This window comes from Anolis sagrei, chromosome 2 (genome assembly GCF_037176765.1).
Source record: "Anolis sagrei isolate rAnoSag1 chromosome 2, rAnoSag1.mat, whole genome shotgun sequence".
In the NCBI taxonomy this organism is placed as follows: Eukaryota; Metazoa; Chordata; class Lepidosauria; order Squamata; family Dactyloidae; genus Anolis; species Anolis sagrei.
In genome coordinates, this window is record NC_090022.1 from 48,892,510 (window position 1) to 48,910,364 (window position 17,855).

At 37.7% G+C, this 17,855-nt stretch overlaps 2 protein-coding genes across 4 annotated transcripts in view; both read right to left on the minus strand.

The window, feature by feature from the left end:
- Nucleotides 1-609: 609 nt before the first annotated feature.
- Nucleotides 610-12,539, minus strand: LOC132765620 (protein SSUH2 homolog). The gene is made up of 5 exons (XM_067464782.1): nucleotides 12,391-12,539; nucleotides 4,805-4,934; nucleotides 2,071-2,131; nucleotides 1,854-1,978; nucleotides 610-714 (listed from the first exon to the last, which is right to left on the minus strand). Exons 1-5 carry the CDS (start codon nucleotides 12,537-12,539, stop codon nucleotides 610-612), a joined length of 570 nt encoding a protein of 189 aa, XP_067320883.1.
- Nucleotides 12,540-13,464: 925 nt separating this feature from the next.
- Nucleotides 13,465-17,855, minus strand: part of LOC132765619 (protein SSUH2 homolog) — a 29,044-nt gene continuing 24,653 nt past the window's right edge. For all 3 annotated transcript variants that reach the window (XM_067463486.1, XM_067463485.1, XM_067463487.1), the window contains exon 13: nucleotides 13,465-16,313. In XM_067463486.1, coding sequence (XP_067319587.1) covers nucleotides 16,173-16,313 — 141 coding nt within the window. In that variant the 3' untranslated portion in view covers nucleotides 13,465-16,172. The remainder of the gene's footprint in view (nucleotides 16,314-17,855) is intronic.

The following is a 17,855-nucleotide window of genomic DNA, read 5'->3' on the forward strand; positions in this document are numbered from 1 at the left end:
CAAACAATGATGGAAAACTATGCAACTTTCATAAGAAAGCTACAGAGCTTCCCACCTTCCCACCCTCCCAAATGCATAATTTTCTAGCAAGTTGTGGAGTTTTCCCAAAAGGTAGAGGAAAAAAGTATAAAATGTAAAAACTGGATTTTTGCACATAATTAAATGTAGTACAACTTTAAATGTTGATATGTTTTAGAAAACAGGTTGGTGCATAGTTACAAAAGCTGTGAACCTGCAAAAAAGTGTGTGTGTGTATGGGGGGGGGGGTGTCACAAAACTGTTTTACAGCTTTAAATGTTTCCCAACTTTAAGGTTGCAAAACTTTAATTATGATACAACTTTAAATTTCTACAATTTGATAAGTTGCACAATTTTTAAAAATTGTAGTTTTCATATTGTTTAACATTCAAATTCATGGCACAGATCAATCACACATGTCTCATATCCCTTTATATATTGACTTACTTACTTGACAATTCGACGTCCAGCACAGAGGGTACATGATAGATTATTAAAAAGAGGATATCCTCTTCCAGTGCACACGAGGCATGGCACCTGTTGGTATTCAATTTAAAATTTAAGAGCCAGAAGTAATCAAAGGCTGAAATCTCATATCAAATGCTTCATAGGTTTGTGTAAGCAGATACTTACAGTTTTGTGACCCCAGCACAAGGTGCATGTTTTTCTGCCTGAACACTCACACACTGGGCATCCCTTTGAATCAAAGAAATAAAAGCATGAAAATGTTGCTACCTTTTTTGATTGAGGTTTTATTTGATGAGACAACAAAGTTGTAAATTGTTGTTATAATTGTCTTGTTTGGGCATCTAATGGTGCCAATTGTGAGGCTGTCTTCAGTCCCCCGTCCCATTCCCATCCCTCAGGGGTAAGAAGGGCTGGATACAAATAGTTGAAATAAATAAATACAAAATAAAGAGCTCAGTATCAGAGCAGAGAAATTGGCATTAAGTATACAGATCTTCTATTTCATGTGCTATAGCCTTATTCTGGCTGTCATTTTTTCAGATAACTTGGTTCTAGATTTAAGAAGACATAACTGTACTTTATAGAAAACTGGAGAATAACTTCCCCTGCCCCAGAAGGCTGACATCTTTATGCATTTTAGGCAGAACTCTAAATAGTGGAGCAGGATGTAGACCCTTCTCCGACATACCTAGATACAGTATGAGGTCAGGAAGATGACTAAAATTTAATGATAACACTTCTTTGATAGCATCACTGACTTTAATGGGACTTTTTCAAATTAAAAAGTCACAGGGTTACACTGCAAGGGATGGCATTATGACCACTAGGCTATGGGTAGAAATATTTGCTTTAGTTTCAAAAGAAAGCAAGGGCAGGGCCATCCTGGTTGTGCTGGGGAGGGAGTTCCAATTCTGGGAGTAGTCACTGAGAATTTCCTGTCCATTTGTTCCCAACAAAACATATCTAAAAATCTGGTGGAAAGGAGAAGGGCTTCTCCAGGTGGAATCGGAGCTCTAGTGGATTCACACTGAGAAACAGTCCTTCAAATAACCTTGACCCATGTTTTATAGGTCAAAACAGATCAAATATCTTCTTTGTGTTGAAAAAAGTCTACCACACCAATTCTGCTGTCATAGATGTGGATGAGAACTGCTAGTTTGTCTTTAAAGAATTTCTTTAGATGCAGGAAAGAAAGAGTTTGAGATTTCTGAAAACTTGAATGAAAGAACTTGAGATTAAAAATAAAAAAATGTGAAGAGAAAACCAAAGTGACACAGAAATCAACATAAAAGTTGCTTTGGCTTCCAAGATCAGTCAAGAATGGCTTTGCTCTTTCAATCATCCATACATTTGCATTCACTATGTACCGTTATAGAAGATGTGTGAGGTACTTTGATCGTCATAATCTTGTCTTTGAACATGTCAGGAACATCTGCTCTTAGATCCCAAGGCAAAGGAGCTGCACCATTTTGAGGAGAATCTACCTCTTCATCTAAGGAAGAAGAAAGAAAAGTTGGGCTACTTTCTAACTACCTCAGTTATGCCATGCCACAAGTAAAACATGGAGAGTCTAATAATACTTACCCCAGTATGGTTCTGATTTCCATGATGCAAACCTTGATTCAGTGAAGGTCTCTAAGCGATACTAAGAAATGGTTTTCAAAAGTCAAATATGAAAACATTAGGAGGAAAGTCAGAAAATAATGAATTATACTTATGGACATTATGCATAGATACTAGTAAATTCTATTTATGTTACAAACTGGGAAGATTGCTTTTTGCAATGAAACTCCCAGAATTCTCCAGCCAGCATGGCTATTATACTTTCCCAAATCCTCGCTCTACTTGACTGAGGAGCATTTGGGGTGCTTTTAAACAAAAAAAATTGTATATCCCTCTAATTAACAGATGAGTAGCTAGGAATCAAATATGGTGAATAGCCAAATGCTGATAATGGTCTTCTGGAGTTTAAAGGTGGACATTTTAAGATTGTGTTTGCTTAGGGAAATATCTTAGGAGCCTAGGAGATGGTATCTCATTAAGGTACCTGGCACAAGAGGTTGATATAGCAATTATTAAACAACAGCATGCTTTTCTTGTTGAGCCTTAAGGGATGAAAATGCTGGTGCTACCAGTACCGTCATGCTGGGTTTAGCTCAATGTCCTAAGAAAATGACAACTGGAAAAAACTGTCTGTTCACATAGAAACAAAAATTGCCTTATCTGAATACAGCAATGTGTAAACAATTAGACATGTTTAATACAAAATAGGAGGGAGTCCTGAGAAGCAAATAGATAATTAGAGAGATACTATTAGGGAAGGCAAAGGCATACTGGACAAGTTCTGTAAACAAAGACTGTTGAATTAAACACTATCGGTCAGGTCCCATGTTTTAGCAGAGTAAATCACTATAGGACTAATGTTCAAGGACAGAGGTTTATCTGAAGAATGTTGGATTGTAAAACTTTATTATTCATGGTCTAAACTGTACATGAAGAAACTTATTGTAAGTTTCTTCCCCATCCCAACTTGAATTGTATTAGCAAATATAGCATACCTGACCCAACACCATACTATACATTAATATGTACTATATAATATATGCTATTTATGTGTGTGTGTGTGTGTGTGCAAAGCACAATGCACAATTCACAACCACAATGAACAATGGACAGCTAGAAAACACTGCACTGAGATATACTGTGACTTCTGCATGCTCAACAACAAACAAATCTTCGTGTCTTGGTTTTTAGTCCTGTTCCTGGGGTTACTGGTGCACTGACTAAGAAAATGGCATTAGGTAAACAGCATTCACTCTACTTATGATTTTCTATAATTATATATATATCGCTTTATCTCCCTGGAAGGACTCAGGATGGATACATATAAGGCAAAAATTCAATGTCTTTTAACACAAACATGGCATACAATACACAGATAGGTAAAGATCATCCCCTTTTATCCATTTCCGGCGTCTGAAGGTGATGCTCAACTTCCGGCCATGGGGAGGTGCTGTTGTTTCATTTTTCCATGCTGAAGGAGCCTGCTGGCCATAGCCTTCTCTGATCTTCTGCCAGCATATTTGCATGTCTGCATTGGGCATCCCTGTACCTTCCTATCAGAGGCAGTACCTATTTATCTACTCATATTGCATGCAAAGGCAAGCAAATGGTGACTCGCATATGGCATGTGTTCTGTATTTCAAAAACTAGAGCTGATGCAGGAACTGGCACTATTTTTTGAATTGGAAGGTCAAATATGTTCAGAAATAAGGCTAACATTTGAGGCATCAAATGTGTGTTGGCCAGTGATTTTTCTCACAAAATGTCAGCTGCAGGAAAGAATTAATGACAAATATAACAACAAAGTAAACATTATAGGTAGGCAGCAGTGAGGTTAGTGGCTTCCTTTTCAATGAGATAGTGAATCTGTCCAAGTTTTTAGTGTGATGCTTAAAGGCAGTGTTGCATCTATTTGGGGAACAAGTTCAGCACCTTGGACAGCTCACTTAAAATCCAATACAAAACCAGGATTAGAATCACCACCGCACTGATGCAGAAGCTACAGGCTACCATTGCAGCAATGTACAACTACTAAGCCTTTTATAGCAAAGTGAGGTAAAAATGTGCAATGCCTAACAGAATTATGTGAATGGATTAAATTATAAGGAATGAGCAATAGTATGCACATGCACAATCACAAATGTGTATTTCAGCTTTTTTATTTATGACATTTATAGTCCGCCTTTCTCAACCATACAGTGACTCAAGGCGGGTTACAGATTGGCACGATTCAATGCCATGCATTCATAAAAGTATGATTATAAACAGTCAACAGAACAATATAAAAACATATATAAAACCATAAAAACATTTCAACCATCTTCTTGGCATTTTTCTAATTACATATTGCCCATCTAGACATTTAAATACGGTTGCTTTACATTTAGCACAAAGTGCTAGCATATATAAAACCTGCCAATTTTTTAAAAAGTTGCATATTACAACCAACAGTATTTTATGTACTTGCACTTTATTCAAAATAGAGGTTATTCAAAGTAGCTTATGCTGCCTTAGTCTAAGAGGAAGGGAATGACAAACTTTATTTGAATCAATTATGCCAAGAAAGCTTATCAGTCAAAATCAATGTAGAAGGGGCCAAGAATAGAAACAAAAGTTGCTCATTGATATATTGTTTAAACTTGTCTTTCAGGTTTCTGACCATGGAACTTCAAGCAGATAACAATCAGAATATTAGGCATATTTGTAGTATATACTAAGAGTAGTATATACTAGCAAAATATATGTGGCTACTTACTCTGTATGTATTCAGTGCTTGCAGATCAGTAATCACCATCTCCCTGGCAGGGGCTTTATTGTAACAACGTTTCCTTGCCACATACTGGACAAAAGCTTCTTTCGCCTCATTTTCTGAAATAGTTGGGATACTGCAAAAAAGAAGAGATTACAAGGGATCAAAAAAAAAAAAGCAAGGAAACAGTTCCAAGTGTTCATACTCCTTTAATGTCTCAGGCAATTCAGAAAAAAAATATGCTGCATAATGTTTGTTGGGTGCCTTCACGTTGTTTCTGACTTATGACAATTCAAAGGTGAACGTATCCAACAGTTTCCTTTGCAAAATTTGTTCCAAATTTGCTGTTTTCTGAAGCTGAGAAGGTTTGGCTTACTCAAGGTCACCCAATGGGTTTCCATGGCTGAACAGGGATTAAAACCCTAGTCTTCTGGGTCAGTCTAATGTTGAAACCATCAAATAAAATGACTTTAACAGAGAACACACATTTGTATAATATCAAGACACACCTAACTGTTCCCCACCATCTCTACTATTTATCAATATCTATTCATCTTCATTGCCCAGAGGTGAGCAGTTACACTACAGTTAGTTTACAGTAAATATAAAGCTAAAATGAATTGTGATTCCCACTTTTGAAATAGACTACCCATCTTACTTCCAATTCCTCTGAGTTGGATGTGGTTCACCTCCATGGTCAAGAAGCAAACCAGTTGGAGGAAGGAAGATTCTTCTTTCTACAAAGAAATGAGATGTCAGTGCGTAAAGTAATTGTTGGGATAAGCAGCTGCAAAGGATCTGTAGTATGACATGCAAGATTAAAATTCTTCTTCATTTGTCAAGGAAATGCAATCACTTTGCAATGTCCATTTTGTTTAAGAATACTTAAGCAGGACAAATGGAGGCGGGAACGTCAATAAACACAGGTATCTTTTTCAGGCAAAACAATAAACCATGGTTTATCAGAGCAAGCACTATCATTTGGTAGAGTCAGATTACTGCATCAGGAAACATGTTTTAGAAGAGCAGTGGCAAGTTGCAATCAATGCTGGTCTTCCTAAGACCACTACCCATCTCTCTATTTGGGATTAAATACGAATGTCATACATTCTGTCTTGAAATTCATACTGCATTTGTATGTGATGGAAATCCCTAATGTAATCAAGGATCTGTTGCCAATATTGATGCAAACTATTCAACATCTCCACATAGAATGGAAATAGATGCTTCTTTTTCATTTGCCTCAGGCAGGAAAATGTTTCAGGCCACCCCAGTGGCTTATTGCTATGAGTATTAGCCACAATTATGCTCATGTTAACACCCTGCCTCTCTTTTTCCAAGCACAGTTCTAAGAATTTCAGAAATATTTCCTTCTGCTTTAGATCACCTTCAACTTACTTTGTTATTTGAAAACTATGCTTGTCAAAATTCTTTATGATGGTTTGTTGAAAGAAATCAACTTCAAACAACTGTTATGAAATTAGCTTGTTCCAAGTAACTATAGTTAAGAATGGCTATATTTAACATATTGGTGGTAGCATTGGGGGTAAAATTACTCAAGAGCTTGGAAAAGTTGGGTTTTTGAACTGTGGTACCCAGCAGCCTCCAGGCAACATCAACAGAGTTCCAAATCTTGAGTTAATCTACCTAGTAGTGAGAGGTTCCAATCTTCTTAAAGTCAAACCAGCAGAGGTAATGAGAAGAAATGCAAGGAAGTCCATTCCTAAGGATTAACGTATTTATAATTGCATCTCATTTTTATTCAAATGTTGTATGACTTGATAATGTACATGTCCCAAAATGACACCATTTTTGTTGGAAAAGCAGGGAGAAATTTCTTTGTAAGTGTCTTTTACAGCCCCCTGCTTTGGTTCAATCAAAATTGGTATATTTTGGGATGGTGATGGGGTGGGTTGCTTAGGATTTTGTCCCTCAATTGATCAGATTTTAAGGTGGGTCTCAGGGGTCAGATTGGAGGACAGAATATATCCACAGCATTGTACCTACATATCTCTGATTGAAGATATCACCCTATGATATTAAATTTATGAATGAAAATCTACTCCATCACATGAATCTTTTCTATACCAAAATACTTGCCTTCATCCAGAAATGTTATGCCTTCATAGCCAGCGACATAGTCTACTTCATAGACAGATGGCTGAGGTGGCTCTAAGGCTTCAGTCATATCCTTAAGAGAGATGGCATCTATGCTATAAGAGATAAATAAATAGTGTTACCATTTAAACATCAAATAAATGTCATCAAGTACCAAATCTTACATACGAATGATTATCTTTAGAACCTAAATAATAAATCAATAATTAAACTGATTTCGAATCTAAGATCATCTTATGATTCTAATGCATTCACATTAAATCTAAAGTAGATGCCTATTCACTTACGAACTTCAGTCATGTGTAGAACTGTGAAACCAAAGACCCCTTTCTAGTACAAAGCCATAACAGTATGAAATCTATCTGAATTGTATCTCATGACATCCTAGGGCAGTGGTTCTCAACCTGTGGGTCCCCAGATGTTTTGGCCTTCAGCTCCCAGAAATCCTAACAGATGGTAAATTGGCTGGGATTTCTGGAAGTTGTAGGCCAAAACACCTGGAGACCCACAGGTTGAGAATCACTGTCCTAGGGCTTGTTGTTGGGTGAGGCATCAGAGGAGCTATCTGGCTAAGAGCCAGAGATGGTCAGTTCCAAAATTTCACTGGATGCTGTCATGCCAGTAAAAGTTGAACCATAACACTATAATTCTGTAGTGTGAAAGCATCCTAGAGCTGGACTAGACTATTGATGTTGACCAGTAACAGAACTTAAACGCTGGTGACCTAAGACATACATGGAACCTCAGTGTTGCCCAAGGCCTCTATATGCTATCACTGATGATGTCTTTTATCATAGAATCATGAATTCATGGTATTGGAAGAGACAACAAGAGCCATCCAGTTCACCCCACAAAATCAAAGCACTGCCGACAGATGGCCAACAGCCCCTACTTAAAAACCTCCAGAGAAGGAGGCTCCGCCACACTCCATGGCAGCATATTTCATGCTGAAGAGCTCTTACCATAAGGAAGTTCTTCCTAATGTTTATGTGGATTTTTTCCTCCAATTTGAATCTATTGCTCCTTCAAGTCTGTTTGCCCCTCCTCAATGTGACATCTTTTCAAATATTTAAACCTTGCTATCAGGTTCTCTCGTAGCAGACAACTTACACATGTATTAGACATGAGAGTCCTGTAAATTTCCCATGGCTGGTTGTTTTTTTCTTTACAAATCGTAAAAATATCATTCTACTGAAATTTCAGAAGAAAGGTGGGACAAAAATAAATACATTTAAATAGCTGAAATTTAGTGCTTTGTTGCTGTTCTGTGGCTTCAAAATATTTCTGATTTATAGCAATTCTAAGGCAAACCTATGATGGGTTTCCTTAATTTGATTTATTCAGAGAATGGTTGCCTTTCCCTTCTTCTGAGGCTGAGAGTGTGTGACTTGTTAAGGTCCCACAGTTAGTTTCTATGGCTGATGAGGGATCCAAACCCTGGTATCCAGAATTATAATCTAATGTTAGCAGGGATTCTTACAGTAGTATTTTGGAGGAAAGTACAAGCATATGTCTATATGCCTTCAAGTCCCCTGTTGATGTATGCGGACCCCATGAATTTCAAAGGGGTATCTTAGCCAATGAATAGATGTATTTTTGCCAGTTTCTTCCTCTTGGTGGTCTCTCATTCAAGTACTAACCCAAACTGTCACTGCTTAGCATCTACAGACAGGCTCTGGTACCCTTAGGGCATTTAGGCCCTAGGTTCTTTGCTTTAGCTATTTAAACTATTTACACATTATAATTTTAACTTTGGAGTTTTTATGTAAGCTACAAGCTGGGCTGGGCTTCTGCGCATAAGGACATTCATTCATTAATTTGATCTCTTAGGGCAGTGATTTAATTCCAAAGTATTAAATACTGAAACAAATTGTTTCTTATCATCAGTGTGCCGCGGTATTTGAACAACAACAATAAAAACTCTTTAGATATATACTGCATTCCAGTAAGCCCCAGTAATCACGGTAGGATTTACTTTTGAGTAAATATGCATAATTAGCATAATAAACTTTAAGCTGTATAAATACAACGATGGTATGATTTTCTGAGGCCACTTTTTGTGCATGAACCAGATTTATCATTTAATTCTTTAGGATAAAAGAATAGGGTAATTATTGCTGAATATGGATTGGTTTGCATACCAAATGTCACTTGGGCAGATGTCTGATGCAAAATTCTGAAATTCTGAGGAGATGATACTCTGGTAGAAGAAACAGAAGTAGAGAGACAGATATACACTTCATGTAAATAAATGAACAACAGATATACAGGAATATTTCCATTGTATAGCAGTCTGAAAGCCTGGATGAACAGTGGTTGGTTTTTAGCATATGGCAGTCATGTATAGGTTTCTAACAAAGAAATTTGAAAAGGCTCACTGGTTTATATTGCTATTTGTTTCCAAAGCTGATGCAAACTAATTTCCTTGATAATGTTCAGCACTTGTCTATCTCCTTATCAACAGCTTTGAAGGAAAAAACTACCCTCAAGCGCCTTAGGATGAGTGCAGTATGCTGGAACCACAGCACAAAACTAAGTCTGGATCTACACTGCATATAATCCAGATTATCAATTCAGATAATCTAGATTATTGATTTTGAACTGGATTATATGAATCCACACTGCCATATTTAACCTGTTAAAAGCAGATCTAGATTTTATATGGCAGTGTAGATGGGACCTAAGGTAGGCAGAAGAAATGTAAAACTCTTTGTCAGTGCTGAAACTCAGGCTGCATCTACACTGCCCTATCTCCCAGCATCTGATCTCAGATTATTTACTTTGAACTGGATTATATAAGACTACACTGTAAGATAATCTGAGATAAGTAGAAAAACTGGGATCAGATCCTGGGATATAGGGCAGTGTAGATCCTGCCTCTGACACACAAGCAATAGGCTGTTGTAAGGTGCCCCCTTTGCCCTTCATGTAGTACCACTGGAAATCAACTGTATTCTGGATGAGAAAGACCTTATCAATGAAAGTTGAAATTTAGGAGGCTCTTACCAGACTGCCTGAGTCAATTCCATCATGACTGTTTGAAAAATCCACTTGAAATTGCTTGTCAGAACTATGCCGTCTCATTCCTTTCTGTAACCCGTTTCCCAGCTCTGAGATTTTGAATCTAGACGATCATCTGTGTAACTTCATTGTGCAAATTAGACACACCCATATAATAAACCAAATCTTTGGAAATGTTCTTTTTAGATTACAGCTTCCAGAAAAACTATGGCTGTTAGGTCTGGAAATATAGTCCAAACATTCTTAAGGCGCTGTAATATATATATTGACCTTTGCAACAATGTTATTGTTATTGACCTTTGCAACAATGTTGGCAGCTGATAATGCTTAAGTTTATTACTCATTCCAATTCAATTCTTAGATGCATGAAAGTTTGAAACTCGGTATGCTGATAAACTCAAAGCAGAATTCAATGCCCCTTTATTCCAAATGATCTTTGGAATATCACATATTTCCATGCCTAGAGTACAATCCACTTCAAGATCTACCATAATTCTCGCCATCTGAACCTACTACTTCATAGGACTCATTAATGTGTGTGATGACTCCAGTTAACAAATACAAAAAAGGAATCAGGAGGAATGTGCATTTGTATTTATTTATTTGTCCATTCATTGTTTATTCAATTTATAAATGTATATCCCATAAATATAAATTAAAAATAATAATATAACCCACACTACTTTATTGATTCCAGTTTCCCTATGGAATAATTAGCAACCATGATCTATAATCCATGATGTATTATTATATGCTCCCAAATTAGATTGAAATATGAATGACATTAGCTAAATTCCATATTCTCACCATAGTGAAGAGAGCATGGTAAAAAGTCATAGTATAAAAAGAGTATGCTCTTTATATAAAAACACAGGGCATGCAGGAAAGAAGAGAAGGCCTAAATATTATAAAAGCAACAGATTCCATCTGTCCTGGAAGCTAAGCAGTGTCAGCCCTAATGAATACTTGGATGGGAGACCACAAATGAATATCAGTGCTGTAGGCTATATTTCAGCAGAAAGCATGGGTAAAACCAGCTTGGAGTAGTCCTTGTCTAAGTAAAACCTGTGAAAAAATCATGGGGCTACCATAAACCAATAGTCAACCTGAATAAACACACACAGGAAAAAAACAAAAACATAGGAAACATCAAGCTGGATCAGACCAGAGTTTTTTCTAGTCCAGCAGTTTTATCTCAGTGACCAACTGGTTGCCCATGGGAAGCCACACACAAGATGAATGCAAAAACACTCCACTCCGATTTTCCCAAATGTCAGATATGCAGTCACACTGTCCTGGAGAGAATAGGTATTGATCACGACTTGGAGCCACTGAGCCACGATAACCATTTTTCTTGTTTTAAAGCAGTCCAAGCTATCTCTTGTAGTAGTACATGCCAATTTAACTATGAAATATGTGAATAATTATTTTCTTGCAGGTGCAGTACATGTCTAGCTGTAGTTATCTTCAAGAGAAGCCCTGTGGAATCTGTCAAAGTCCAAGGATGATGTAGAAATTGTGTCATAGAGCTAAGTCCAATAAAGCCAGCTCGTTCCAGAACTTTAAATCTAATGTTAATGGCACAGAGGACAAATGTATACTTAATTGCCTACTTATTACCTAGCATTTTTCAATTATAAGAAGACTTTGATATATGAGGCAATGAACCACTCTTGCCAGACTCTGAGCTTATTATAAAAGGCATGCTTTCAGAATAAGGTGTGATATCCTAGATCCCTGACCATCATGGGGAATAAGGTGTCTCCACTGAAGCTTTCTCACTAATCCTTGTTTCCACAACAAGCTAATTTTTTTTCAAAATTGAATGATCACATGGAAAGAAAGTGAGGTGAAATCATCTGAGCAGAGCAAAGACAGCAAAACAAACACCACAGAGATATTAACCCCTATCCTATCCAAAGCTTATATGACTGGAGTTACACTTTAAAATGTAATAACAACAACAGCAATAACTTTATTTGTATATCGTCCTATCTCCCCAATGGGACTCAGGGCGGTTTCCAACATATAAGGCAAACATTCAATTGCCCAAAATAAAACCATACAGACAAATGACATCAAGACAAATACATAGACATAGATAATACATAGACAATTTTAAAAAGAACCTAATTTAACTTAGTAAACAAAATAACAAAAAATAAAAACATCATAAAATACAAAAATCCTACTAAAACACTTTAAAAATAAAAAATAAAAACCAATTGCATTATAGCTCCATCAGTCAGGTTCTGCAACCCAATGGCCAAGAATACAAAATGGATGTGGCCAACTATAAGAGGGCTGGGCAAGCCATGGTGCAAACAGCATATCATAGGGTTGGAGAAGTGGATGAAGTGCAGAACAGAGTATTAACTGGGGACCTAGGGACTGGGGCTAGGGATTATCATTCTCAAATACTTGCTGGATCATCCAGGTTTTAAAATCCTTACAAAAGGAGGAAAGTCTGGGGGACTCCCTGGGGATGGTGTTCCAAAGACAACGAGCCACCACCAAGGTCCTCTCCCTTATCCTCACCAGCTGTGCTTGTGATGGTGGTGGAAGTAAGAGGAGGACCTCCCTGGCAGATCTTAGAGCCCATACCGGTTCATAGGGGGAGATGTGATCATGAAGATAGTCAGGGCCTCAACCAATTAGAGCTTTTTTATGTGATAACCTGCACCTTGAATTGGGACTGGAAACTTATCAGCAACCAATGGAGCTGCTTTAATAGGGGCGTTGTATGTTCCCTATAATTAGCTCCAGTTAGAAATCTAGCTACCAACCTTTGTGCCAATTGCAGCTTCCAGGCCATCTTCAAGGTCCCATATAGAGTGGATTGAAATAATCTAATCTGGATGTAACCATGGCATGGACCACCATGGCCAAGTCTGGCTTCTCTAGGTATAACCACAACTGGCGCACATGCTTTAACTCTGCAAAAGCCCTCCTGGCCACCACCAACACCTGGGCATCAAGCTTCAGCGCTGAATCCAGGTGGACCCTCAGGCTGTGGGCCTGTATCCTCAGGGGGAGTGTAACCCTGTCAAGCACAGGTTGCCACCCAATACCCCAATCAGCCTCCCGACTGACCAGGAGGACCTCGGTCCTGCCAGGATTAAGATTCAACTTGTTAGCCCTCATCCAATTCATCACGGCTGCCAGGCACTAGTTCATGATCCAGGATGCTTCCTTGGAATTCGGTGGAAAGGAGTAGTAAAGTTGAGTGTCACCTGCATAATTGTTCCAATTTACATATAAATTCGGCTTAAGAACAAACCTACAGAACCTATCTTGTTTGTAACTTGGGGACTGCCTGTAGTTCTGGGGATAATGATGCAACTGGATTCAAAGCCATTCAGCTGTTGTTGCGCTTAGTGGGAAATCTGCAGTTGGCACATCAGATATAATTGGAACACAGAATATGAAAAGCACGAATCATGGCAAGCTAGACACAGTAAAACAAAACATGGAACATAAGAAGCAGAACATCAGATTGAATTTTGTGAAGCCAATAGACCACATACTTCTTTTAAAAAGTTATTTATTGATTAATTTTGAATACAAACAAATGTAATTTACAATTAAAGTAACATACATTTTTAAAAGCAGAGAAGAAAGAAAAAACTCATATAGCTACAATTAAAATATAGTACTGTTGTAGGTTTTTTGGGCTATATGGCCATATTCTAGAAGCATTCTCTTCTGACGTTTTGCCTGCATCTACTGCAGGCATTCTCAGAGGCTATGAGGTCTTCACAACCTCTGAGGATGTCTGTCATAGATGCAGGCAAAATGTCAGGAGAGAATGCGTCTAGAACATGGTCATATAGCCGAAAAACCTACAACCACCCAGTGATTTTGGCCATGAAAGCCTTTGACATTACTTATGATTAGTGAAGAAAATGTAAAGGTATGTTTACAGTTGATCATAGGGGGAACAAAAAACATGACCACTAGGGGTGTGCATTTTTCGTTAGTCCTCGTAAGCCAGATCACATTCATTAAATTGATACTTATGACAAGATATCTGTCGTGTGAGCACAGCCAATGCAAAAGCTTAAGAATCTAAATTACCCAATACTTTTTCATTTGCATTTTGTAAACCTCAGAAGTCTCCTAAGGTCAGTTTCATTTTCAGAGCAAGGAGGTAAAGCAAATCCAAAAGGCTGCCTTTCCTCTATACATTAATGGCCTCTCGCTATTAGGAGAGGCAAGCAGCAAGAAGAAAGTAGTTTGCAGGGGGAAAAAGCACAAAATTCTGGGAAATTTAGTTTGGGAAGGTGAGGAGTCCTACACCAGGGAATTCAAAGGTCCCCGCCCTAAACTACATTTCTCACCTCAGCATCAGAAAGCCCCAATCAGGTTAAAGGAGAGATTTGTCTCGCCATAGCAGCAGCCAGCCAGAGTTCCAATAAATTGTTGAATCTGCAAAGAGGAGGACTGACTGATAGTTCTAGCAAGTAAATGTCTGTACTGGGCTGGGAAGAAATCCCTAAATGGAAGTTCTCTTGATTAATATGAGAGACATTCATTGAGATTTCTGTTAGAGCTTTTCTTTTTGAAAAAAATGTTTTTGCCCATCCACAGCTGACAGTCCTCAAAGAAAGTGTAGCCCCAATTGTACCATGAATTTGAGCCAATAATCAAATTGTCGATTTCTGGGTTAGTTGGGGCATTTTTATGCTGGTGTGGAATAGTGAGGTCTTTTCAGACAAATGTCCAGAAACATCATTTACTACTTAGCGCCCTTCCACGCGGTCATATAACCCAGAATTATTAAGGCACTGCCATATAATCCAGTTCAGTGTGGATTTTACGCAGCTGTGTGGAAGAGGTCTTAGTGGGTTTCTTTTGTCTGATCATCTGAATACAACAAGGTTTTTACTTATAAAACGTATAATATTCCTGAAGAAATTTATGGAAAATCAACTGGAATTATGTTTGCAATTTTCAGTAAAACCGCTGCTGCTCAAGTATAACCCCTTAAGATCCCTTCCGCATTAGAAGTTAGCTCCCAGATTTGGGGTACATGTACACTGTAGAATTAATGCAGTTGGACACCACTTTAACTGCTATGGTTCAATGCTATGGGATTCTGAGATTTGTAGTTTGATGAGGCATGAGTAACAGAACTTGTAAAATGACAAACCCCATGATTTCATAGCTCTGAGCCACAGCAGTTAGTGATATCAAACTACATTTATTCTACAGTACTGATGCAACCCAACAGCAAGCTAAAGGGGGGGGGGGGAATCTGAGTAGTAGCTAAAAGGATAATGAACACATAACATATGAGAACCCAGGATCCAGAGCCCTCAGATTTCCATTTTTTTTCACCACCAATATTTTCCTACTTCAATTTAGTGTTGTTTATAGATGCAGAAGCCATCATCTTCTCACAACCATTTTGTTTCACTGGCATATGTCCACATGCACTACTGTGAAACTGCAGCTCCTCATGCGGGGACATGAGAGAAGCCTCCCAGAAGGATGATAAAAACTTCAAATCATCCGGGCGTCCCCTGGGCAACATCCTTGCAGACGGCCAATTCTCTCACACCAGAAGCGGCTTGCAGTTTCTCAAGTTGCTCCTGACACGACAAAAAAAAAAACTGTGGAAAAGAATGAACACCCTGAATGCTTCACTGTACAAACTCATATACCCTTGTGCCCAGGATTTGTAGACTAGTAGATAATATTAGTTGTTCACTTCACTGCGTCCTATTTTCAGGCCAATAAAATTACAAACTGCAGCCATTAGAATCTGGAAACTATTCCATTTTTCATCATGACAACGGAAGCAAGAAAACAGTTCAGATTACATTACAGATGTCATTCCAAGATAGTACTAGCCAAGCACATCATTATATAGAACCTAAACTTTTATGTCACCACAAACAAACTATTATTATAAACTGCACTTAATGTTTCACACATTAAAGCTTGCTTTAAAAAAGCTGAAAAAGAGCAAACTGAGTTTGTTTCTAAGAAAGTTGCACAACACACCAGAGGACATTTCCACTTCATAATAGTGGAGTATCATCATCTTTGTTTAGCAAGCTGCATAATATTCTATGTCATTTCCAAATCTCATTTTCTCTAGTGTTTTCTCACCATTCTAATAATTCATGCTAATGAATTTATTTCAAAACCAAGTTTACAAAACAGAGATAGGAAGTAATACAGAATAATGAACCATATTTGCTCCATTGTGCTTGCAATATCCTGGAAATCATATAATAGTACAGCAACATGTTTTAGGATAATCTTTTGCATAAACCTTGCGTTCATTCCCATAAACATAGTAGGAATGGGAATGTCCATGCCACTCATATTCCACTTTGGAGAGAAGTATCAGCTCAATTGTTTGCCTCTGTAAAAGACAATAAATAAATAAATATACTGCCAGTGTCAATAGAAACATTCAGGGCTGTGTTAAGTTTGCTTCTAGTTTTTAGAGACTAGAATATGCTCATTCCCACTTGACTTCTAATCCTGAAAAAACTTCACATTTTGAATTAAGTCATGATAAAGTTTAGAAAGCCTTTGGTGTCTGCTGGAGTTTGGATCCAGGACCTTCTATGTCTACCAACATCTGGGGATGGCCAAGTCCCATTTTATACCACAGTGTAACAAAATTGTGTCCCCTATAGAAAATAGCAAAATCAAGGTATGCTTTTGTTTTTGTTGTTTTTTTTAAAAAAAAATTCAAGATATGGATTGTAGAATCTGTGGATGCAAAATCCATAGACACAAAGGGTCAACTGAGATAGTAGATGCTGAACTCCAACAGCCTTGCAGGTATGATAAATGCACTGTGTTTTGATATCTTTGTCCTAAGCCAAAAGAGAGACAGTAAAGTTGAAAGGACATTTGCAGGGGACAACCTATATCTGCAAAATAGTGACATCATCCCATCTCCTATAGACTGAATTGATTTCATACTGTGAAATGATATCTATATATAGACAGAATCAGATCAATAATTAGGAAGAGTGCAGCATCTGATTCAGTTGATAGATGATTAGAGGTAGAGCTGTCACACACACACGTTCAAAAAAATAAATTATTTGCTCTAAGGTATAGTATTTGTCTGCAGACTGCTCTTTCCTGGAACCAAAAAGAGATCCCAACTATTCTCATTCAGTAGCTCTGGTTGGCATGCAGTAGTACAGATGCTCTTATGGCACCTTTTTTTCTCTCACTTGTTTTTTTTAATTTGTTTTTATTGAAGAAAATTGGACAACACAGATAAATATGCAGACAAGACAAACAAACACACATACAAATTAAAAGGGCTACTACAATTGAGGGCTGAATACTTCCCTATGTATATACTAAGTTCTTACATACTTATCAATACCTAATTTTGTAAAACGTATTCGTCAATGCCTACATACCTACCTACCTACCTACCTACCTACTTAACCCACGCACAAAGACAAAATATTACCACTACACAACCTCCCTCTTGTGGCACTTTTTTTCTGAAATAAACAAACCTCCAGGTCTGTATTGACATTCTGTTTTTGATCACTAATATTTAGATGTATTTGGAGCAGTCTTGCTTACAATATAATTCACGGTGCCTGCAATGAAACTACTACTGCTAGAATTTTAAGACTTAGAGACTTGTCTTAACAAGACTATTTAGACACAGTATGAAATCAATTCAATCTTCAAGGTGCTGTGGCAATAACCCAAAGTCTTTCTGCTATGCTTGTAAGCACAATGCATTTTTCCACACTGAATTCAGTGGCTACAGAGAGCATCTTGCAGAAATAATGAACTGGGGGATTCAAAACACAGAGAAGGTCCAATAGGATTTCCTTTGAAAAGTAAGTGGTGTTTGAGTGTTACTGAAAATTTCACCTAAACCAATGGAGGTTTCAACTGTTGTTTCTCATACAAGAGA